The sequence below is a fragment of the Eleutherodactylus coqui genome, chromosome 1 (genome assembly GCF_035609145.1).
Source record: "Eleutherodactylus coqui strain aEleCoq1 chromosome 1, aEleCoq1.hap1, whole genome shotgun sequence".
Classification (NCBI taxonomy): Eukaryota; Metazoa; Chordata; class Amphibia; order Anura; family Eleutherodactylidae; genus Eleutherodactylus; species Eleutherodactylus coqui.
The window spans coordinates 384,700,257-384,725,592 of NC_089837.1; the positions used below are offsets into that span (position 1 = coordinate 384,700,257).

Below are 25,336 nucleotides of genomic sequence, written 5' to 3' on the forward strand. Positions count from 1 at the left end.
CCCGGGAGCCACCACCACCAGCCTCACCACCACCAGCATGCGTAGACATATGATGGCCAAGCACCCCACAAGGTGGGACGAAGGCCATTCACCGCCTCCAGTTTGCACCACTGCCTCTCCCCCTGTGCCTCTCCCCAACCTGCCACTGAGATCCAACCCCCCTCTCAGGACACAGGCACTACCGTCTCCTGGCCTGCACCCACACCCTCACCTCCGCTGTCCTCGGCTCCATCCACCAATGTCTCTCAGCGCACCGTCCAGCCGTCGCTAGCGCAAGTGTTTGAGCGCAAGCGCAAGTACACCGCCACGCACCCGCACGCTCAAGCGTTAAACGTGCACATAACCAAATTGATCAGCCTGGAGATGCTGCCGTATAGGCTTGTGGAAACGGAGGCTTTCAAAAGCATGATGGCGGCGGCGGCCCCACGCTACTCAGTTCCCAGTCGCCACTACTTTTCCCGATGTGCCGTCCCAGCCCTGCACGACCACGTCTCCCGCAACATTGTACGCGCCCTCACCAACGCGGTTACTGCCAAGGTCCACTTAACAACGGACACGTGGACAAGCACAGGCGGGCAGGGCCACTATATGTCCCTGACGTCACATTGGGTGAATTTAGTGGAGGCTGGGACAGAGTCAGAGCCTGGGACCGCTCACGTCCTACCCACCCCCAGAATTGCGGGCCCCAGCTCGGTGGTGGGGTCTGCGGCGGTGTATGCTTCCTCCACTTAACCACCCTCCTCCTCCTACACAACCTCTGTCTCGCAATCAAGATGTGTCAGCAGCAGCACGTCGCCAGCAGTCGGTGTCGCGCGGCGTGGCAGCACAGCGGTGGGCAAGCGTCAGCAGGCCGTGCTGAAACTACTCAGCTTAGGAGAGAAGAGACACACGGCCCACGAACTGCTGCAGGGTGTGACAGAGCAGATCGACCGCTGGCTTGCGCCGCTGAGCCTCCAACCGGGCATGGTCGTGTGTGACAACGGCCATAACCTGGTGGCGGCTCTGCAGCTCGGCAGCCTCACGCACGTGCCATGCCTGGCCCACGTCTTTAATTTGGTGGTTCAGCGCTTTCTGAAAAGCTACCCACGCTTGTCAGACGTGCTCGGAAAGGTGCGCTGCCTCTTCGCACATTTCTGCAAGTCCCACACGGACGCTGCCACCCTGCGCACTCTGCAACATCGGTTTAATCTGCCAGTGCACCGACTGCTGTGCGACGTGCCCACACGGTGGAACTCTACGCTTCACATGTTGGCCAGGCTCTATGAGCAGCGTAGAGCTATAGTGGAATACCAACTCCAACATGGGCGGCGCAGTGGGAGTCAGCCTCCTCAATTCTTTACAGAAGAGTTGGCCTGGTTGGCAGACATCTGCCAGGTCCTTGGAAACTTTGAGGAGTCTACCCAGATGGTGAGCGGCGATGCTGCAATCATTAGCGTCACCATTCCTCTGCTATGCCTCTTGAGAAGTTCCCTGCAAAGCATAAAGGCAGACGCTTTGTGCTCGGAAACGGAGGCGGGGGAAGACAGTATGTCGCTGGATAGTCAGAGCACCCTCCTGTCTATATCTCAGCGCGTTGAGGAGGAGGAGGAGGTGGAGGAGCATGAGGAGGAGGGGGAAGAGACAGCTTGGCCCACTGCTGAGGGTACCCATGCTGCTTGCCTGTCATCCTTTCAGCGTGTATGGCCGGAGGAGGAGGATCCTGAAAGTGATCTTCCTAGTGAGGACAGCCATGTGTTGTGTACAGGTACCCTGGCACACATGGCTGACTTCATGTTAGGATGCCTTTCTCGTGACCCTCGCGTTACACGCATTCTGGCCACTACGGATTACTGGGTGTACACACTGCTCGACCCATGGTATAAGGAGAACCTTTCCACTCTCATACCCGAAGAGGAAAGGGGTTCGAGAGTGATGCTATACCACAGGACCCTGGCGGACAAGCTGATGGTAAAATTCCCATCCGACAGCGCTAGTGGCAGAAGGTGCAGTTCCGAGGACCAGGTAGCAGGGGAGGCACGGAGATCAGGCAGCATGTACAGCACAGGCAGGGGAACACTCTCTAAGGCCTTTGACAGCTTTCTGGCTCCCCAGCAAGACTGTGTCACCGCTCCCCGGTCAAGGCTGAGTTGGCGGGAGCACTGTAAAAGGATGGTGAGGGAGTACGTAGCCGATCGCACGACCGTCCTCCGTGACGCCTCTGCCCCCTACAACTACTGGGTATCGAAGCTGGACACGTGGCCTGAACTCGTGCTCTATGCCCTGGAGGTGCTTGCTTGTCCTGCGGCTAGCGTCTTGTCAGAGAGGGTGTTTAGTGCGGCTGGGGGAATCATCACGGATAAGCGTACCCGCCTGTCAACCGACAGGCTTACACTCATAAAGATGAACAAAGCCTGGATTTCCCCAGACTTTTCTTCTCCACCAGCGGACAGCAGCGATACCTAAACAATACGTAGGCTGCACCCGCGGATGGAAGCATTGTTCTCTATCACCATCAAAAACGGGGACCTTTTAGCTTCATCAATCTGTGTATAATATTCCTCCTCCTCCTCCTGCTCCTCCTCCTGAAACCTCACATAATCACGCCGAATGGGCAATTTTTCTTAGGCCCACAAGGCTCAGTCATATAATTTTTGTAAACAATTTTTATATGTTTCAATGCTCATTAAAGTGTTGAAACTTGCACCTGAACCAATTTTAACTGGCTGCCTCCAGGCATAGTTACAAATTAAGCCACATTAACCAAAGCGATTAATAGGTTTCACCTACCCTCTTGGTTGGGCATGGGCAATTTTTCTGACGTACATTAGTACTGTTGGTACACCAATTTTTTGGGGCCCTCGCCTACAGTGTAATCCAATTAATTTTTTGCCCACCTGCATTAAAGCTGACGTTACATCAGCTGTGCTGGGCACTGCAATGGGATATATTTATGTACCGCCGGTGGGTTCCAGGGAGCCACCCATGCTGTGGGTCCACAGGGAGTTGTAACTGCATGTGTCTACTTCTAAAGAACCCCAGTCTGACTGGGGCATGCAGTGTGGGCCGAAGCCCACCTGCATTTAACATGACATTACCTCAGCTGTGATGGGCAATGCAATGGGATATATTTATGTACCGCCAGTGGCTTCCTGGCACCCACCCATGCTGTCGCTCCACACGGAGTTGTAACTGCATGTGTCCACTTCTAAAGAACCCCAGTCTGACTGGGGCATGCAGTGTGGGCCGAAGCCCACCTGCATTTAACATGACATTACCTCAGCTGTGATGGGCAATGCAATGGGATATATTTATGTACCGCCGGTGGGTTCCAGGGAGCCACCCATGCTGTGGGTGCACACAGAATTCCCATTGCGGAGTTGTACCTGCCTGTGACTATTTATAAAAAACTGCGGTCTGACTGGGGCATGCAGACACCTTGACAGAATGAATAGTGTGTGGCACATAGGTTCCCCATTGCTATGCCCACGTGTGCAGCTCCAGATGGAGGTGGCACAGATTTGGATTTCTCATTGCTTCTCTACAGCATTGTGGGCTATCGCCCCGCCCCTTTTAAGGAGTGTCGCTGCCTAGCCGTGCCAACCCTCTGCAGTGTGTGCCTGCGGTTCCTCCTCATGGCAGACGCACTTATAAATAGACATGAGGGTGGTGTGGCATGAGGGCAGCTGAAGGCTGCGCAGGGACAATTTGGTGTGTGCTGTGGACACTGGGTCGTGCAGGGGGGGGGGGGGGTTGGGCAGCATGTAACCCAGGAGAAGTGGCAGCGGAGTGTCATGCAGGCAGTGATTGTGCTTTGTTGGAGGTAGTGTGGTGCTTAGCTAAGGTATGCATTGCTAATGCGAGCTTTTCAGAAGTAAAAATTGTTGGGAGGGGGGGGCCCACTCTTGCCGCTATTGTGGCTTAATATTGGGACCAGGGAACTTGAGATGCAGCCCAACATGTAGCCCCTCGCCTGCCCTATCCGTTTCTGTGTCGTTCCCATCACTTTCTTGAATTGCCCAGATTTTCACAAATGGAAACCTTAGCGAGCATCGGCGATATACAAAAATGCTCGAGTCGCCCATTGACCTCAATGGGGTTCGTTATTTGAAACGAACCCTCGAGAATCGCGAAAATTTCGTCCCGAGTAACGAGCACCCGAGCATTTTGGTGCTCGCTCATCTCTATTAATAACCTTTCTCAGTTTGTGCAAGACCCAGCTAGAGGGGGGAAACTTTCGAGCTATGGTAGTATATGTGGCAGTTTTCTTTCAACAAGATAGAAAAGCTTCGCAGACTGCACTTTTCTGTACACAAGGTCACTGCAAAAAAAACATATACTAGCCCTAAAGTTTCCCTCCTCTAGCTGGGTCTTGCACAAACAATGGATCCTGATCAGTGATAATATTAATCTTTATTTGTATAGTGCCAACGTATTCTGCAGTGCTTTCAAGCACGGGAGAACACAGACAATACAACAATTACATATGATCTACAATCAGTTTGAAACAAACGGGATGGGGGGGGGGGGGACACAGGCATTACGGGAATTACATGTGGAAATCAGTTAAGAAGCAAACGGGGTGGGAGTGGTAAGGAGGTGCTAGGGTAGAGGTTGTATGCGATAAGCAGGATGGAAGGTGTGGGGAGCCATGGGAAGGGGCAGGGGGACTAGGTCAGGAGATTTGGTTTGCCTCCATGAATAGGTGCATTTTTAAGGCACGTCTAAAGTCTTGTGTGTCAGGATATGTTCAGATGCCTTGGGCCAGAGCGTTCCAGAGGATGGGTGCTGCTCTGGTAAAGTCCTGTAGGCAAGCATTAGGGGGGTGTTTAGTCTGAGTGTGTTAGCGGATCGGAGTGTGCAGGCTGGGTTGTGTATGGACAGGAGGGAAGCGATATATGATGGAAAGCTTTGTGGGTGAGGTTGAGGAGTTTAAATTTAGTTCTGCAGCTGATGGGCAGCCAATGCAATCACTGGCATAGTGCAGAGGCATCTGAGAAATGGCTGGATAGAAAAATGAGCCTAGCTGCCACGTTTAGTATGGATTAGAGAGGGGAGAGTCTGGTGCGGGGAAGGCTAATGAACAGCGAGTTGCAGTAGTCGATTCAGGAGTGGATAAGGGCGACGAGTGTCTTTAGCGTGTCCATGGTTAGGAACGTCCGGATTTTAGCAATATTTCTGAGGATGTCATTGGATTGCATTTGTCACAAGCTTCTGTTAGATGTATACATACTGAGCGCATATGCTAAAACATATGTATCCAGACCCTAAAATCTGCATATAGTTTGTTTTTTTATTAAACTGCCTAATACGTAGGCGGCTGCTGCTGCTGCTGCTGCATTTGGCAGCACATAAAAACGTATGCTTGACTTTCCATCCGTTTAGCTCTCGTCAGTGAGCAGATGGATCTAAACATATGGTATCCATTTGCACATTCCTGTTTTGGATTTTTCTCATGAGAGAAAGGCAAAGCAAAAGAGTTCACTTCCTCTAATTTTCTAACATTGAAGTTAGAAATCTCTGCAACGCAAAATTGTACTTCACAGACAGTCGCGCTCTGCCAGGCAACTAGGCTCTCTGCCCACCAGTGTGAGTACTTTCATACCGCCAGGGTATTCTGCTTCAAAGTTATTAGGAAGCATGACTACACACAATATATGTATCTGGGGGGCTTTCTATTTATCCAGTATCTTTCCAGTTTTTGTTCTGTGCCAGGTTAGAAAGGTTTGTCTTTTGCTTCTGTGCTATTCTTCGATGATTGTGTGTGCTAGCTCTGGTTCCTCCCTCGTAGTGAGAAGAGGAATCCTTGGCGATTTTGACTTTCCATTTAGATTTTGCAAGACCTTGCAGATGTAATATTCTGATGCTCCCCTCTTATATGGAATCCAGTTCTGTGTTATGCGACATACTCTTTGCTGATATTCAAAGGAGCTGTCAGTTTGACTTTATTCTTTTATTGCAGATGTCACAGCCTTCGGAAATTCCCACTAAAGGGAACAAGAATTCAAGATTCCTGTCTACAACGAGCACAGAAGCATCTTGAAGAAGTCTGTACAGAGAAATTTAAAAAAGGAGAGCGCTCTCTTAAAGTGCATTGGAGAACTGGTTCACTACCGGTCAGAGCGTGCTCTGCTGGTGATCTGCTGCAGGCCATGGAAAGAGCTCGCTTGGCTAGTGAACTGGGAAACGGTCCTTGAAGAGGATGCCTTCTGCTTATTCTTCCTCTCGAAGGTTCTTTTTATACAGTCCTCTCCTCTGATCAGTCTCACCATAGCGGTCCAAAGGATTATTACCTATAACATGGTCATGAAGGGGGAAAAAACAGACTATGGCAAGGAAAGTAAGAGAGAAAAGTGATGGAGGAGGCACTTTATTGTTTTCCACCAACAAAGAATAAAGTACATCCCACTTATCCATTATTAAAAGCCTGGTTCAAGATGAACTAGAAAAAGCCAGAAAAGTTAACATAGGTTGCAGATTCAAGGAGGTGTCCAAGTTGGATCCACCTACAGCCAATTCCTGAGATAAATCTCCTAAAGTGAAGCAAATTGATGCAACCATAGTTCTTGCAGCTGCTTATCTACATATTCAATTCTTAAGGCACATGAACGGTTCTTCAGGATAGCGGTCAGGTCCAACCACTAGATACATCAACTTCAGTTAATGTCTCTCTACTTGCCAAGCTTCGGCCTTCAGGGATTTCACAAAGCTCGATGTCATACTTATATCTGCCCTCAGGCAAAGAGGGATTTTTGCTATTCCGTTTCTCGACACCTGAATCAAGGCTCCACCATAACATCTACTACAGAAGTATCTGCAGATCTCTCAAAATGTTCTACAGCATCACAGACTTCTAGCCAACTTTCAAAAGTTTTATTTCCAGCCTTCTTAAGAAATATAGTACTTGGGCTTCACCCTAAATTCCCCGTCGATTGACACGGTCAGAAGACAGAATCAAGAAAAAAAAAATCTCATTCAGCACTTCTGGTCAACAGTGAAGATAATGAGGAAAGTCTCTAGTTGTCTCATCTCCGCAGTAGATGTGATTTGTTGGGCCAGGGCCCACATTCACATTGTTCAACCCATCATACTGACACTCTGAAGCAAAGATCAGTCTATGTTGGCCGACGAAATTCCGATATATCAAGAGACCAGAGAGAACTTGACATTTGTCTGGGGGAAATAGGATTCAGCAGCTATGACCCTTACGTAGACAGACACCAATGGGAGCTAAAACAGCCTTTACATTTCCACGTGTGGTTTCAGTGAAAGTGAAGCCAGCTAGGCCACTTACACTTCAACGAGACATCACCGATCCAGTTGATCGCCGGGGATCCTGTGCGTGCGTCCCCAGCAAATAAAGGGTAACTCCAAATTTTTCAAATGTATAGAACAGGCAACTCAAAGCATTTTTGCAATACCTTTTATCAACTTTTCTGTACATTTTTCTTGCAAGACTCCTCTTCAGCTATGCAACTAGGTGAAAACAGGGCTGAGAAATCCATCTTCATAGTATACTGCAAAGCAGTACAGGGCAGTCCAGCTGTGTCTACACCAACTACAGACACAGTTGTTCCCATATACAGTACAGGGCTCTCGGTGCATCAGGTATACAGTAGTGCATGTCACAACCTGATACACTAAAACCTTATTTAGATGGGACGAATGCTAGTATTGTTAGCTCATAGTGGGGCAGCTGCAGGAGATTTATCGCCTCGTGCTCCCCCGTCCCTCTCCATTGACTTTACATAGCGGCTGTTTAATACTGAGGGATCAGCAATCTGCTCATTGTCCATCATTTATGCAACAAACGATGGATGATTAGCTGATCGTTCAGTGTAAATGGCAGCCTTTCAGTATTGAACAACCGCTATGTAAAGTCAATGGAGAGGGGCTGGGGAGCGCAAGAAGATAAATCTCATGCAGCCGCCCCACTGTGAGCTAACGATACTAGCTCCTGTGCAGCAGCACGGGAGCAAGTATGTGCGGGGACAACAAGATAGAAAAGCTTAGCAGACTGCACTTTTCTGTGAACAAGGTCACTGCAAAAAAAAAACAAAAAAACATACTAGCTCTAAAGGTTCCCTCCTGTAGCTGGGTCTTGCACAAACAATGGATCCCGATCAGTGATAATATTAATCTTTATTTGTATAGTGCCAAGCCAACTTATTCTGCAGAGCTTTCAAGCACGGGAGAACACAGACAATACAACAATTACATATGATCTACAATCAGTTTGGATCAAACAGAGTGGGGGGGATACAGGAGGTACAATGGGGGCGGGGAAGAGATAAGGCATGGGGGAACACAGGAAATCAGTTATTAAGAAGCAAACAGGGTGGGGGTGGTAAGGAGTGCAGGGGTAGAGGTCGTATGCACTAAGATAAATCTCCTGCAGCCAATAATCATTGTGTCTTTAAAGCGCAAGGTAATCACCCAAATGCTGAGCGATCACTCTGCGCTCCGAGCGGGGTATACAGAAGACAAGCGGGGCCGCTTGTCTTCTGCATCCAGCTGTTCTCTTCTTGGAGCACCCGGCTGTTATACAGCTGAGTGCTCCGAGTGGGGTATGCAGAACTCAGCTGGACCACTGTGTTCTTCATATGCGCCTGTGTTCAGGGAGCGGGATACAGCAGAAACAATAGTATCAGCTGTATCCCGCTATGAATTCTTGATAAGGCCGATTCCTTAACGAAAACTGCACGATGTCAGTGCAGTTAGACCCAACGATTATCACTCAAAAGACGGCTTTGAGCGAAAATCATTGTGTCTAAATCAGCCTTTAGGTAGTAAAAATAGATAGAATTTGTGTTTATGAATTAAAAGTACCAAAATTGGGAAAATTTTTAAAAAATGATTACAGTTGAAAATGTAAACACTGTACAAATTTTTTAAAAGACATTTCCATCTGTTTATTTTATTCTGAATGCACATTTGAAAAACTTTAGTGTTTTTTAACCATTTAGGAGACGTACAAATTTAACATTACTTTTCAACATTTTGAGGAACACTTTGTTTTCCTACGCCAAGATTGCAAAGGCTCACTTACCGCATTTTAAAAACTACACCTCTTAATTTATTCACTGAGGGGTGTCAGGAGTATTTTGACCCCAGTTTTTTTTCCCAGGCATAAAGGAAATTTAAAAATAGAAAAAATAAAATTTCATATTTTTGCTAATAGACATTTTTTTTCTATAGTGCATATGAAAATGAGCATCTACACCACAAAATGGATACCCCCGTTTGTCGTGTGTTTACATACATACGCATTGTGGCCCTAATCTTATAGTCGTATACACAACAGGGCCCAAAATGAAAGCAGCAGCCAGTGGCCTTCAGAAAAGAAATTTTGCTTGAAGGTGTTTTCGGCCCCACTTGTAGAGCCAAAACAAAGGAGAACCACCACAAATGACCCCCATTTTGAAAACTAGACCCCTTAAAGAATTCATTTAGGGGTATACTGCGTATTTTGACCCACATCTTTTTGAATAAATCTAAGCAAAGCAGAAGAAAAAAAAATTATGATTTTCATTTTTTTGGCAATTGCGTAAATTTAAAACAGTTTTATACAGCACATATATGAATAAAGACTTGCACCCCAAAATGGATCCCCCCCATTTGTCCTGTGTTCAGAAACATACCCATAGTGGCCCTAATATTATGTCCATATGCACAACGGGCCCAAACCAAAAGGAGCATTAAACTGCAAGTTTTTTTTAACTTTTACATGATCGCCCTTATCCATTGGATAACGGCGATCACGTGACCGGAGACCGCTCACTGCGTCCCTCGGTCACTGCTCCAGGCTCTCGGCTACCTTTAGTAGCCAGGAGCAAGGAGACTTTAAATTTCCTGGTCCCTCCCTAGCTTCTGTGCTTACATCTGTCATTTTGCCGACGGGCACATGCTCCAAAGTTGGGGAAAGCTCCGTGGATAAAGATCCCATCGGGGTACATTTTAAACTTTCACATGATCGCCGTTATTCATTGGATAGCACCGATCACGTAACCAGGGACAGTGTACCACAGCCCCCTATAAAATCTCCAGGCTCTCATCTACGTTTGGTAGTCAGGAGCAGGGAGATTTTAAAGCATCCTGGCAATATGCGACTTTTGCGTATGCATCTGCCATTTTGGCGACAGCCGCGAGCGCAGAAGCCAGGGTAAGGTCCACAGAGAAATCCGGAGTCCTTGGGTACATAATTTCATCTTCCCTTACAGATATGATTCATGGGGGGAGATGAAACAAACTTTTTTAACTTCGCTCACAAAAAGAGTGGGCAAGTGGTGGAGGAGGAGGAGAGAAGAGGGAGGGAGTTTAGCAGTGATGCAGACGGTCTCAGTGGCAAGTCCCCAAATGATCAGACTTCTCACCTATTCTATGGAAAGGTGATAAGTTTGTCGTGGTACAACCCCTTTAAATAATAGAATAGATAACCTCTACAAAAACGTACTTGTTTGGACATCATAGAGGTAATATGTATGAATATACACAAAAAATAGGCATGGAGGCTGGTAATTCTCTGAACTGCAAAGTGCATTAGAGAACATCATTTATGTCTAAGGAAAAGGAAGCAGTGCAAGCAGTGAAATGTTTAAATGCTTACAAAATAGTGTTATTACAAATTTTCTCAATTTGAAACACTCATAAGTCACCTTTATTAACGCTCAGATACTTAAGATTTTCTGTAAAAAAGGAAATAAACTCAGTCTTATGGCAGATCAAAAATGTTTACCACATCAGGGGCGTTCAATGTGAGCCCCCTTTGGCACTGGACACATGTTAAGCCTGTAGTCAAGTACCTGCCCTACATGTAGTAGTGTATGACCATTCACTGATACAATGATTTCTGTGATGTGTACTCGCAGATCATGCATGTTGGGCGGTATGTAGACTAACACTTCACAAGAGAAAACAAGTCACAAGACCTAAAGCCTGGGGAACGTGACAGCCAAGGAAGTTGTTCACTATTGTCATAACCTGCATGTCAAATCTGTTTGAGGGGTGGGAGAATTGTTTAAAATTTCCTACACTTTTCTACAAGTTCTAGCACAAAACACATTCACTTTGGGGCAGTCGCGTATATGCTCCACATTGATGTGTGTTTGCCGACACCTAGAGTCCGACTTTACGTTTGTTAACTGTGCCTGAAAGGTAGAAAGCAGCTTCATCACTAAACACTAAAGATTCCATGAAACCATCGCTTTCCATTAGTTTGCATACTTTCACAGACAGCCGGTCGCCGCGCTCTGTTGTTCTGTTTCAGGACCGGTAACAAGTGTAATCGGTAGTGATAACATTGCAGAAGTTTGCGCAATTCTCTGCTTGCTCCGACGGTGGAGTTCTGAGGACTTTGACTGGAACTTGTACGGACACACTCCACTGTTTCCACACTTATTAGTGGATGGCCAGATAAGTTTTCCTTACGGATTTAACTTTTTCCCTAAAATTGGGGTATCCCTTACGTATTATGCACCCACTGGGTAAATCTTGACCAAACTTCGGTCCAAAAGGACATTGCACGCGATACAGACTGGTAAAGGGGGAAAACAGAGGACACAAAACACTCTCCTTCCCTGGCAATCATTTTGCCTCATATCCCCCATAGTGCCAACTAAAGGAGAACAAAACCTTTTGGGCCTCATTTAGCAAAACTGTAAGATAGCAACCAATCACAGCACAGCAGCTTTCATTTTACCTCAGCAGCTTGAGAAATGAAAGCTGCGCTGCGATTGGTTGCTATGGGCAACAAGGACAGTTACAGATTTGCTAAATAAAAAAATTGAGTTTGTTTCAATTGATCTCAAAATGATGTGTCTGAGTGTTAATATACGTGATTTTTGAGCGTTACAAAATCAAGAAGATTTGTAGTAAGTGTGTATAGGGATAGCAAAAGCAATTACAGAAATTAAAAATGCACTAGATCATTTTTAACTAGCAGTATTCTGGCTTATGCGTGTGGCCTTGTTTACGTCTACGCCAAAGTTTGTCAGAAGTCTCAAATGCGTCAAAGATTTACCAGAAACAAATATTACTGCATGCAACCCCTCCCCCCCCCCCCCTCACAACGACAGAAACTCGACAGACTCCATGATAATCAATTGGTCTGTAAAGAGCTATTGGTGTCTCACATATATAGATCAGGCACTGCCATCACTTTCATTACTCTGCCCTTATACTGGACAACAATGAGAATGAAAAAGGGACCAACAGCCACAACAGCGACCATCACTACTTTTATACCGGAGCTATAGTTTTTCTGTGAATGGAGGCAGAGCAGGCCGGGGATCATTCCAGCCCACCTCCTCCATTCACCGTAAACAGGCAGTCCTGCAAAGATTGAGCCATTTCTGTTTACACGGGTCAACAGTCTTTTGGTTTTCAGGTGAGCTAAACACCGAGTGACTCCAACAAACAAGTGATGTTATGCGGGGCCCCATCTGCAGCCAGCAATAATCACCACATGTATAAAGTACCTTTAGTCTGGAGTCACACAATGTAGTGAAAAACACATCGTTGCATGGTTTCTTTTTTAAGCCAAAGTCAGAAATGAATCAAGCAAGAAGAAGTGCAAGTATTTGGAATTTCAATTTCTTAAAAAATTGCCACAAATAAAAAAGTATTTTATTTAAAAAAAAAAGTTTTGTATGAAACCACCTTAACTTTTTTTTTTTTACCTCTATTCATATGAATTCCTTCACAGCTGTATTTCCCATTACATTTTTAGAATTAGGAAGCCGTATCAGGTGATGCACCTACCAGCACATTTAAAGCAGTAGATTATGTATTTTTTAGCATCTCATATCTATCACTTTTTCACATTGTGTATGAATTTTTATATAAATGGTCTTTGCATAATTAATGTGCTGTCTCCCTTTATTTAATTGGATTTGGACTTTTTTGGAGCTTTGGATCAAGCGCCTTGTGAGGAGTGCACCCATATATATTTTTCAATTTCAGTGTTGCTATATACATTTTACCATTTTTTATTCATACACCCAATACCAGAAGTGAACACTATGAACCATACAAAACACAAGCAGTGAATATGCACCGCTCAGGAGACGTTAGCACATGTACGTAATGTCAGGTTTACCTCCCAAAGCACAATCTTTATTTTCTAACACAGGCAACGTGTTTCAACTCCAAACTGGAGTCTTCTTCGGGCAGGTGAGTGTATTACCAGTTTCAACTTTGTTTTACCAGATAATCTTGGATATACTACACCAGATAGTGTCCCTTTGGCTTCCTTTCGGTCTCTTCCTTAAGATTCATCCAAAGTGAACACTAGACATTAAAAACTCGGCAGGCTCCTTAAGGGGAATGTTCAGTTGTAAACCACTGATGGCCTATACTCTGGGTTATCAATAGTAGATTAGTGTGGGTCCAACCCTGCCAATCAGCTGTTAGCAGTGCTGCTCCGCTCAAGCATTGAGTGGTTTCTGTAGGAAGCAGACAATTCTGATTACCCTGCAGTGGCCAGGCTTGGTATTGCAGGCCAAGCTCTAATTAAAGTGAATGGAAACTTTGCCTGTAATACAAAGCCTGGCCAGAGCAGTTGGAACGGAGCTGTCTGCTTCTTGTAGAAATCTGCTCAGTGCACGATCACACTGACTCTGTAAAAACAACTGATCAGCAAAGGTCCCGTGTGACAGACCCACACTGATTTACTATTGATGACCTATCCTAAGAATAGACTATAATTAACGTACAATTTGATAACCTCTTTAAATACGGATTACAGGAATGGTTTGAGTGATTTGTGTTATTTTACTTTTATGCACTTAAAAAAGGATGAAGTCAATTAGTAAGCATTTAAAGCAACTGTTTTAATAAATTGTCATGTACAATTTCATGTCAGTTTGCAGGTCTAGAAATATTGCACTTGGATAATTACAGTAGACCTAGATGAAACACAAGACATGAAGAAAATGTTACATTTCAAGCTTCTTCCACGTGGCAGTCTTCACAGGTAGGTCATTTGTTCTGCTCTTTAATGCTATGGTAAAATTGCTTCTTAAGCAGTTGTGCTTGCGCTCAGAATTTGGAACACATAACTATGTAGGAAGGGCAGCGCTTCGATGAACAAACATAAGACATGGAGTTGTGCACTGCTTGGACTCACTAGCCGAGGACATATCTGTGAACATGTAAGATTACGTCTCTACATACAACTTTACATTTATTAGCCATGCTTCATTTAGAACATACATTAACCTGAATATACAAAATCATAGAAAAACCAAAAATAATCTTATTCTTTATGTAAACTGTCCATGTTATCATGCAGTTCAGATGCTATATACCATATAGTACAAGAATTGTAAAAATCTCAGTTAACGCTGACAGTCACCAGAACATTGCCACTCGCTCTTTAAATGACAGGCACTTTCCAAAAGAGGCTTCTCCTTGCTATTAAAGAAAGCGGCTAGTTAAACAGGATAGGCTAAAGCAGTCACATTTACCTTATAAATATATAGTTAAGATTAAGCAATTTAGGTTTCTACTGGAAAGGAGAGGAGCAGGCAGCGATAGATCCACAGCCAAATTATATTGCAGATTTGTGTGCCATATCTAAAGAATCCCACTTTCCATATTGGACGAGGAATTAAAATAAGTCTTGTGTGTTCTCCGACAGTACCACAGGAATGGTCCTATTTCTAGTGTGTGAACTGCACCCAACTCTTCACCACCACACTGGGCCTGAGATGCTTCTGGTACCACATATGGTCGTACATCTTTCCTTCCATTGTGTTACTTGCGCTTGATGTCATGCATTCTCTTCCAGAGGAAATACTAGTCGGGTTCCCCTGTTTGTGATCTCGTAGTCTCCTCCAAGTTCACGTTCCAATGCCTCCTCTGAACTGCTTTTTGTTCTTCTACCATCCAGACTTGTGGTGGCTGTGTGGGAACCAGAGGAACCATTAGCCGTTATGGTGGTGTCCCCATATGTTAATGTCAGGTCACCATCATTAAGTATGAAATCTGCATCGTCTTCCCTCAGCTGCTCCGGGTTCTGTTTAGAATTAAACAAAGCTTTTAATGGACTGAAAATCAGATGGCTAGGACTTTAAAAATTTGAAAGTCTAGTTTTGACCAAATTTAGATTGACCACATGATTTAGATGGATTTGTATTAAAAGGAAAAAAAACAAAAAACGCCCTGTAATATTGCAATATTCATCCTGGCCACCGAGCTAGGGGTGTAGCTACAGGGCATGCAGGTAGTTGCACTTGGGCTCTGGTACTTGAGGGAGCTGAAAAGCCCCTTTGCTGTAAAGAGAGACAGTACTCTAAATGGCTAATAGTAGGTAGGGAGCCCTTTACAGATTTCACATTGGGGCCTACGAACTGCGAATTACATGCTTTCACACGGGAGCGTTTATTGCTCAGTGAATGGAGGCGAGGAGGCTGCTGATCGGTCCGACCTGTCCGCTTCCATTCACAGTAAGCAGGCAGTCGTTTCTAGATGAACGACTACTTGTTTGCACAGACCAATCGTCTGACTTTTATGCCTGCAGGCTCAGAACGACGAATGAATTATAGTTTGTTCTTCAGATTGTGCAGGCATTTACACTGAACTAACATCCAGCTTCCCATGATCCAGCAAGTATCTGAATAATAACCATTTAGTGTAAAAGGTCTCTAAAAGGTCCTTTTACATGCAATGACTATTGCTCAAACTTTGTCCAAACGTCTGAAAGTCAGCGATAATTGTTACATGTAAATGCGGGTATCGTGCACTTTTTGTTTGAACTATGGATTTTAGCCTGCATGAACTTCATCGTTCAGCCACTGAAAGACTGAGCAAATTAGTTCTATTTGAATGAATTTCATTCATCTTTCAAAAGACTGCAAGATAAAGGCCCATTTAGATACGATTATCGCTCAAAAATCACTCAAAGCCATCTTTTGTGCGATATTTGTTGTGTCCAACTGCACTAAAATTGTGCAATTTTCATTAAACCAGCACTCATCGTCGTCTTTCAGCGTGCTGAAAGAGGACGATGAGCCTTATCAGGGATTTACAGCAGGATACAGCTGATACTATTGTTTCAGCTGTATCCTGCTCCATGATGACAGGTGGGGTATGAAGAACGCTGCTGTGTTCTCCATCCCCGCACGGAGCTCTCAGCTGTATAACAGCCGGGTGCTCCATGCAGAAAACAGCTGGATGCAAAAGACAAGCGGGGACACCCCACTTGTATTCTGCATCCTCTCCCCCGAGCACTCGGCTGTATAACAGCCAGGCGCTCGCAGCAGGGAACAGCTGGATGCAGAAGACAAGTCCCCTGCTTGTCCGCTGCATCCTACATTGGGAGTGCTCGGGTGTATGACAGCCAGGCACTCCCAGCAAGGAACAGCTGGATGCAGAAAACAAGCGGACCCCCTGCTTGTTTTCTGCATCCTCCAGAGCGCAAAGTGATCGCTCAACGTTTGAGCGAGCATCTTGCGATGTAAATGACAACGATTATCACTCAAAAGATATCTTTTGAGTGATAATCGTTGTCTAAATGGGCCTTAACAGTGTACTGATTGTTTTTGCTTTGCATACATAATAAGTACACTGTGCAATCTGGGGAGAGGAGAACAATGGAATCTGCCAGCCAGATGCTTACTCAGCTGGGTATGTGTTTAACACACATCCAGCTGAGCAAACAACTCATGGAGGAAAAGGATGATGATGATTAAAGGTCCTTTTACACGCAAAAGAAGATGATTAAAACTATTAACACTTTATGCAAATATGTTGCTAAATCTTTTAATCTTTTGGCCATTCTAAAGTTCCTTCTACACGCCAAAATAATCTTTCAAATAAACTTACACTTCTTGTTCTATAAAAGTCGCTCTTCAGGTGTCATCTCCCTATCATGGCAGACAGCAGTACAATGAAAAGGAACACCAATGTATAGATGGCATCTACAATAGGTGATGATCACAGCTCACTTCCTACCTACCCTATATAAGGACTCTGCATAGGAAACCTATTACATTCTCTCATAGAAGTTGAGTCATCTCCCGATACCAGTTTCTAATGCCCATGTGACACAAATCTCTGAATTTGTGCTACATGGGCATTAGAAACTGGTTGCTCATAACATACCCAAATCAGCAGCTCAGGCAAGATGGCTGCCTGCAAAATTATGTACAAAAAATTAAAAAACAAAGAACAAGCAAAGGGGGCCCAAATAGGTTTAATACACAACCAAAAGGTGTTAATCTCCACATTTGTTCAAAGCAAGTGTAACAGGCACATCCATGCCAGTGAGATGACGGTGGCGGCCACAGATCAATTCTCGACCATGCACTTTTTTTGATAAGTAAACGTTTCTTTTTTTGACAGGACATTTTACCTGCTAGAGTTGGTCCTTTAGCACAATTCATGTACTTATCATAAAAGAAAGATGGTCCACATCACTTGGTGAATGTGGAAATTGCTAGATACGCCATTTAACAAATTGTGTCACTTCTTCCTCCAAAGGAAAGCAGCAAAGCAGACATGTCACTTTGTTTAACTTGTTCCATGTGTGTAATGGGATGCTCAGATGTTAAAATAAAGTAACTGTCTGCCATAAAGATTGAGGATTCTTATATTATATAATATATGGAAATAGAGATGTTGCCCATTATTAATATTAACAATGGAGAAGAGTTGACTAGCGCTAGCGGCCGCTGATAGCAAGCACAAGTGAAGATGTAGGCTGCAATTAGCTCTAGATCACGAGCGTTAGCATGACTGTAATAGCACCCTTACCTGTTCATGTACTTACATTATAAACCTGTGGACTTGTAAAACACCTGGCCACCAAACCACACCAGCTGGGCAACGTTGAAATTAATGGAGGGCCGCTGTGTGTCAGCATTGGCTTCAAGTAGCTTATTATTCAAAATTAAGGATTTTATTTTCTTAAAAGGTGACTGCAAACTGAAAAGAAAACTAAACACAAGTACCCTTCCACCCCTCCCCCCCTTAACCAAGGCTAGTCAGGAAACACATACTTGTCTAAACTACAGTCATACCTCTACTTTCATTGCCTCCTTTTGCCGCTTTCCCGTTTCGTTGATTTTTTAACGCAGAATTTTGCCTCTACTTTAGTTGCCTGCTTGTAGTCTCAATGGTGGCCGCCGGCCCACGTGACTTTACTATCCAATCACAGCCATTCATGGATTACTTTAAGCACAGCCATTCATGGGTAAATGGCTGTGATTGGAGCATCCAGCGCTGGCTGTGATTGGCTGAGCGGGCTGTCACTCAGCCAATCAGAGCAATCTTTTGCTGGAGGCAGGCAATTTCAATCCCCGTCACTAGCAAAATGCTCTACCGGCTTGACAAGTGCCCATCAGCCTGCATGGAGGTCTGGAGAGTGGCCCCCGGGATACCAACAGCACCAGTAAGGGGATATTGATTTAGGTTTTCTCTCAGGTAGTGCAGCTGGGGCGTTTAGTGCTGCCAAAAACTCAGTACCAAGTTATGCTACGTTTTCGGCAGCACTGAAACCGCTGCCCATTCATTTCAATGGGCGACGCAGGGCCAAAAATGCTTGTGTGAACAGCGCCATTAAAATGAAAGGGAGCGTTGTACAGCGTTTAGCTCTGCGCTGAAAAAGCAGCGCTAAACGCTGTACAAAAATGTGGTTTGGGGTGTTCTTTGGAATGTCTACAACAAATTAATTGGATTTACATTGATTCCTATGGAAATACTTGACTCAAGTTTTATTGGTTTCAAGTCTAGCCGATTGCTTTTGGACGGATTGCCAACGAGACTAAAGGTTTGACTGTAGTTACACCTGGCTGAAGTCACTCCTGGATCCCTGGTGCTTTATGAGACCACAGTCTTGCCTATTTAAGAGAACTGCAGTAATATAAATGGGCAGTACAAGTGTAATATGACGACATCCCATGGTAATAGCCATCTTCGCTGTTACCACTGGCGTAACTATAGAGGATGCAGGGGATGCGGTTGCACCCGGGCCCAGGAGCCTTAGGGGGCCCATAAGGCTTCTCTTCTCCGTATAGGGAGCCCAGTACTATGAATAAACCATTATAGTTGGGGGCCCTGTTACAGGTTTTGCATTGGGGCCCAGGAGCTTCAAGTTACACCTCTGGCTGTTAATATTGGTTAAATGGCCCTTGTTAAGTTTTGCATTGGGGCTCAGAAGCTTTAAGCTATAAAAGGTGTTCCATGGAAAAATAGCACACCTCTGAACCCAGTACTACACTCTTATCAAAGTGTTCTTAAAAAAAAAACAACCAAAAAAAAACCAGTTCGTTGCATAGCAACAAATCACAGTGCAACTTTGATTTTACATCAGTAAGCAATTAAAAGCTGCGCTTTGATTGGTTCCTATGGACAACAAACAGGGTTTTGTTTTTTTTTAGATAACCTTCATAAATCTGCCCCACAGTGCTTTTCCTGCAACAGCGAATAGTTAGGCTGGGTTCACACGGGGCGTATTTTCGTCGGAAATCTCGCGGTTTGGCCGCAGCAAAAACCGCGAGATTTCCGCCGAGAGAACCGGCGCGGTTTAAGCCGCGGCGGCTTTGAAGCGGTCCGACCGCATGCTTTTCCGTTGCGGCCGGCTCTCCCATAGTGGAGAGCGCGGCCGTAACATAAATAAACAAAAAACCGACTGTAAACAGACATGCTGCTTCTTTTGAAACCGCGGCTGCGGCGGCCGCAGCTTCAACCGGATTTACCGCAGCGGATTAGCCGTCCCGGGTGGACGAGGTTTCTGAGAAACCTCGTCCACATGGCTGGCTAACCCCGAGATTAGCGGCCGCGGGCGGATCTGCTGCGGCAGAACCGCGGCAAATCCGCCCTGTGTGAATCCAGCCTAAGCCCTCAAAAACAAATTTAGAGACTGTCCCAGCAAGTTGGTGCATTGTGAACGATGTGTCGGCGAGTGCCGAAATCTCTGAACCTGAAGCAATACAGAAAACCGTGCAGGAACTGAAAGGGCTCGACAAAGCTAAACACATAAATTACTGCATGCGATTGCTATGATTGTTAGAGGACTTTTGTACACATTCTTTTCCCCACTTGTCTTCTGCATCCAGCTGTTCCCTGCTCGCAGCGCCCAGCTGTTATACCGCTGAGCGCTCCGAGCGGGTATGGAGAACAGAGCTGGACCGCTCTGTTCTTCATACCCTGCCTGTCATCAGGGAGCAGGATACAGCTGAAAGTATAATATCAGCTGTATCCCACTGTGAAATCCTGATAACTGATCGCTGATCTTTTAGCACGCTGAAAGATCAGCGACAGCTTAACGAGAATTGCACAGTGTCAGTTAGACGCAACAATTATCGCTCAAAAGACGGCTTCGAGCGATTTTTGAGTGAAAATCGTTGTCTAAAAGGGCCTTAACTATATGAACTGATTTACAATCATTATAAACGCTTACCTGGAAGTGCCTTTGGCAGTCAGTTCAGGCTTGGAGGAATCAGTATTCTGTATTACCCAAACTATTTTGCCATTTATTTATTAAATTAAAAGGTACTCGGTTTCTTTCATACTGGAGCACTGATACTCTGCATGTTGGAAAGGTGTTCAGTGAGACGGTAATAAACCGATATAGCAAATATGACAATGCAAAAATCATTCAAAATAAAAGAGGATACTTGTGATCAAAGCTGTACCAAAGCCTAAATATCCAGGCACTTTCCTGCTTTGTGCGACTTACTCCATTTGAAATTCCACCGTCCTACAAGACATAAAAATATGGTATTTCTAAATACTTCTCTAAAATTAATTCAACATCCCATATAAAAACATTCAATGCCCTACTGTATGCTAGCCTTTAAACAAGGAGACCAGTACATATATAAAGTGAAACATTTCTAAAACTGTGGCTCTAGGTATATTGTACATCCTTTAGAGTAACCTTACAGCCTTACAAATGTTGGAAGAACAATAGACGTTCTAACAGTTCGGGTTAATAAACACCGTACCAATATAAATAACTAGTATACCAAATACAGTGTATCCAGGCATTTTGCTGCTTTCCGCAACAGGTATTGCAGTGGGATGCATCTCATCCCCATTTAGAAAATCCCACATTGCGAATTTTCACACTTGCGTCAAAGGAAATTACTGGATCTACGGTTTGAATACACTTTTATGAATTGCCTTGTGAACCTACCTTTATATTTTATTCATTTTTTATCCTTTTTAATATATCTAAAGTTTATATATTTTTGTGATTTTACTTTGCAATTAAAATCATACAGTATTGATTAAATATATAATGTATATGCTGCGGTGTCGTCCGGTGGTGTGGAGTGCAGTGTTTGCGCTCTAAGTCCAGGTTATAGCCACGTAAGCGTTTTGGCCCATAAAGTGCCATCCTGTGCCTCCTGTGATACACTTTAGATGGCACGCCTGCATTTGGGTGAGGAATATTGGTAGACTGGTCTGATGGCGATTATGGATTTATGGATATAGATTTGTTGTTAGGGGAATATATCACCCAGATAAGGCCATCGAGATGTATTCAAGTAGGATCTTAAAAAAAATTCTAAAAATGCTTGAAAAGTACATATAAAAAGTACACTGTTTGCAGCTATGCATTGGGATATTTGGGGGGGGGGGGGAAGGGGGGGATTCTTTTTTGGTATATCATGGTCGCTGGGTGACATCTATTGACAGAGGGGTTGTATTTATGAGTTTGCGTTTTTGTTATATCAATTAGTGTTTTTGATTAAAATGCAGAGGGGTGTGGTTATGCAAATAAACTGAGTTTTCAGAATATGTATTCGTAAGACAAAAGTAAAAAAACAAAGTATTTTATCTATGAAGCCTAATAAATTGTATGCTCGCAGTTTGTATTTTATGGGAACACTGACTTGTTTAGCTGTGACCGCTGATCTCCCCAAGGAGGAAGAGCTGTGATTTACGTACATGAAACTAATGCCATTTGCCTCAGAAGATATAGTCTGATGAAACTACCAGATATATATAGCGAAACGCATTGCATTTTGGAAAACCCACCTGGTGTGTGCTGCTTTGAATAAACCCTGGCCCAAATAATTCTCTTATTCATCTGACCTAGTTTGTGCTTCTGCAAGCAAAGCTAGAAGGTTTCTGATCATCAGTTGCCCCCTGTTGAAGCAAGTAGAATTTGGAAATATTTTCTTTAATGTACTGACAGGCCCCGGAGCACACTGTGCATTTTTTGCTTTTCTAGATTTCACTTTGATTAGATCACCAAGTTCATTTGGTTATTGGATATGTGTCTATGCGCCCCCTCCGCTTTTGTGGATGTCCTCTTCTGGAAGGGAATCCGTTGGTGACCACTGATCTCCCTTTGAATAGTCTGTGTAGATAATGATCCGCTGGATCATTATCTACACAGATTATTCAAAGCCACCTGGGACCCTAGGTGTGGCATTCTGTTCTCTTTGGACCTCCTTGCCCCCGTGGGTAAGTTCTAATACAATTCTAATTTAATCTATTTTACCCGTTTGAAGCGCTGACCACCTTGTCTAATACATCCCAATGGATACATGGATTGGTGTTTGAGAATACTTACAACTCTGAAGAATATAGTACTACATAAGTAGCAAAAAATAAAGAAAAATATGAATGCGATTGCGATGAAGGACAGGTCGCACTTGCGTTTTAGGGCGTTTGTCTCTCTGTTCTGTTTTTTTTAGAGCAGGGAAACTTATATAAAACTAATAAACTTGTTTCAGTTTCACCCCCATTAACTTCACTGGATTTACCCCCAAAATTAAAAGCTTTATTTCCTTCCATTTTGTTATGTTTCAGTTTTAATTCCATTTCTCTGCTACAAAAAGGGAACAGAGACAAAAGCCCTAAAGCGTCAGTGTGAACTGGCCTTAAAAAGGGGTTGTCCCGCGGCAGCAAGTGGGTCTATACACTTCTGTATGGCCATATTAATGCACTTTGTAATGTACATTGTGCATTAATTATGAGCCATACAGAAGTTAAGAAGTTTTTCACTTACCTGCTCCGTTGCTAGCGTCCTCGTTTCCATGGAGCCCGCCTAATTTTCGGCGTCTAAAGGCCAAATTAGACGCGCTTGCGCAGTCCGGGTCTTCTTCTTTTCTCAATGGGGCTCCATGTAGCTCCGCCCCGTCACGTGCCGATTCCAGCCAATCAGGAGGCTGGAATCGGCAATGGACCGCACAGAAGCCCTGCGGTCCACCGAGGGAGAAGATCCCGGCGGCCATCTTCAGCAGGTAAGTAAGAAGTCACCAGAGCGCGGGGATTCAGGTAAGCGCTGTGCGGTGTTCTTTTTTAACCCCTGCATCGGGGTTGTCTCGCGCCGAACGGGGGGGGGGGTTGAAAAAAAACAAAAACGTTTCGGCGCAGGACAACCCCTTTAATCCAGATCACTTAGTAGCTTGCTACATTTTTACAATATTATAACAATAAATACTAAACACTGTTTAAAATATAGATGTATTTCCAGTGTAAGTAATTTGACTGTGAAGACTGACGCTTTACTAACTTACTGAATGTAAAACTTGAAAGCTGTCGTTCGTTGGAGGAGGATCTTGATCCGGATCAACACCAACCCTGAAAGAAATTTGGAGCACAAAGCATTACATATTATATAATATAATAAAATATTAGTGAATCTTTTTGCCACTGCAATCACACAAGCACATACAATCCAGCAATCTAGGGGATAACACAGCGCCCCAATAGACTGCGTACTACTGTGCAGAATTTGTATATGCATGAGCCATGAGGGTTTCACACGTGAAGCAATTCATAGACAGATGCATCCATTATTTCATTAGTGCAAGCATTAGTGATTATGCAGCCTTTGTCTATCACTTTGCATAGCTGCACAGAAGACAGAGGAGAATGAAAAGCAAATATCTTCAGGAAACAAAAATGCTGAAGCAGCAGCGTAAAAGCAGACACTTGAGGAAGTTTGGCTTTGTTGAACGTCTGCACTTCTATGTTCCTGTGCTAGGTTAACTATCTGAGGTTACTGAAGGATTGCGGTTACTCATTTACGTATTTAAACATTTCAGTATGGGACGTCATAGAAAATCACACACATCAATGTGTTCACCATTCTCCACTAAGTCACCTCTCAGTGACAACTACACAAAGTAAAAAGTCTAGAAATGAAGGGACACATTTAATTTGGAGACCTTGTGACCTAACAGCAACAATTCACACCAAAGACCATTTTATATGTGTGCCCCAGTAAATATGAGGCGCAGGACCACTTTACAGTAAAACGGAGAAGTAAATGTTGTAAGGTTGTGTCAGTCTATGAGATCTTTATATGGGATACAATTGTGATAGGGGCTGGTTGCGCTTGTATTTTTCAGATAGGATCCCACAAGAGGAAGGTAATTTGTTTTATGAGCGAATAAATGGAATGTGTCCATTCTTCTCAGATAGCAGCTGTGGAATGACACAGTTCATTGGAAAGAGTTTTACATTCATTTGAAATCAGTGGTTAAGACACCATGAAAACAAGCGAGCCTTGATCTCACTACAGAGCCTCTATTGTTGGCCTATCGAAGAGAAGTTTATGTGATCTGAAGGGCATGTTGTTGGAGGCCAGCCAGTGTGGAGATAGCCAAGCTTTCTACTAAGTGCTTTTACTTAGAAAATGTTACCACAGTCTGCCACTTACTATTTGCTTCAATATAAGGGACCTGCTTCGAAGTTTGATTTAGGTCACTTGCATGGCAGACATAATTAAGAATCAAGATAAAGTGGTGTTGAAATACAAACATTAAAATAGGTTAAAGAGACTCAGCGGGTCACCTACGTTTAGCTCATAAGCCTAGCTTATAGGGCTAAAAGAAGGTGAGAGAGTCTAAGTGACATGTAAAAAGGCATTTCGGAAAATCATTATTGGTAAGACTACTCAGGTTAACGGACGACTTGGTTTGGGCAGGATTTCACATATAAAAAGTGACTTTTTGAAAAAACTGTAGGAGAATTCAATGCTGCCCTTACAGATCACATTATGGGCTTAATAATCCATCATAAAGAATGATAAATGTATGGAATCCAACTATTTAAATTCATGTATTGTAATATTTTCTGTTTGAACATATTTTCTATGCCCTTTGCCATTGATTACTGAAATGGTACATATGTACAGTTGCAAGAGAAAGTGAACCTGGTGCAACTATTTGTGTGTTATTAGTTCAGCTAGATTGTCTAGAATTGTGACAGAGAAACGGACTACATTTTATTATTGATATGTAGAAATGCAGTTAGTTTAAGAAGTTCATCCACGTTTACTTGCCGCTGTATGACAGCCAACAAGCTTTCTCCAACAACAACAATATATTTATATACACTGGTTGTCAAAAAGCACCTAGGGGTTGTTGGAATGGAATGAAACGTTCTGTGTGAT

At 44.0% G+C, this 25,336-nt stretch overlaps 1 protein-coding gene across 4 annotated transcripts in view; it reads right to left on the minus strand.

Annotated features, from left to right (window-relative positions):
• Positions 1–13,784: 13,784 nt before the first annotated feature.
• SLC9A7 (solute carrier family 9 member A7) overlaps positions 13,785–25,336 on the minus strand; it is an 88,424-nt gene continuing 76,872 nt past the window's right edge. For 3 of the 4 annotated variants that reach the window (XM_066579444.1, XM_066579428.1, XM_066579436.1), the window contains 4 exons: positions 23,454–23,517; positions 20,595–20,677; positions 17,747–17,852; positions 13,785–14,992 (listed from right to left, as the gene is read on the minus strand). In XM_066579444.1, the coding sequence (XP_066435541.1) occupies positions 14,747–14,992; positions 17,747–17,852; positions 20,595–20,677; positions 23,454–23,517 (499 nt within the window). In that variant the 3' untranslated portion in view covers positions 13,785–14,746. The remainder of the gene's footprint in view (positions 14,993–17,746; positions 17,853–20,594; positions 20,678–23,453; positions 23,518–25,336) is intronic. The other variant, XM_066579452.1, reaches the window with a different exon arrangement.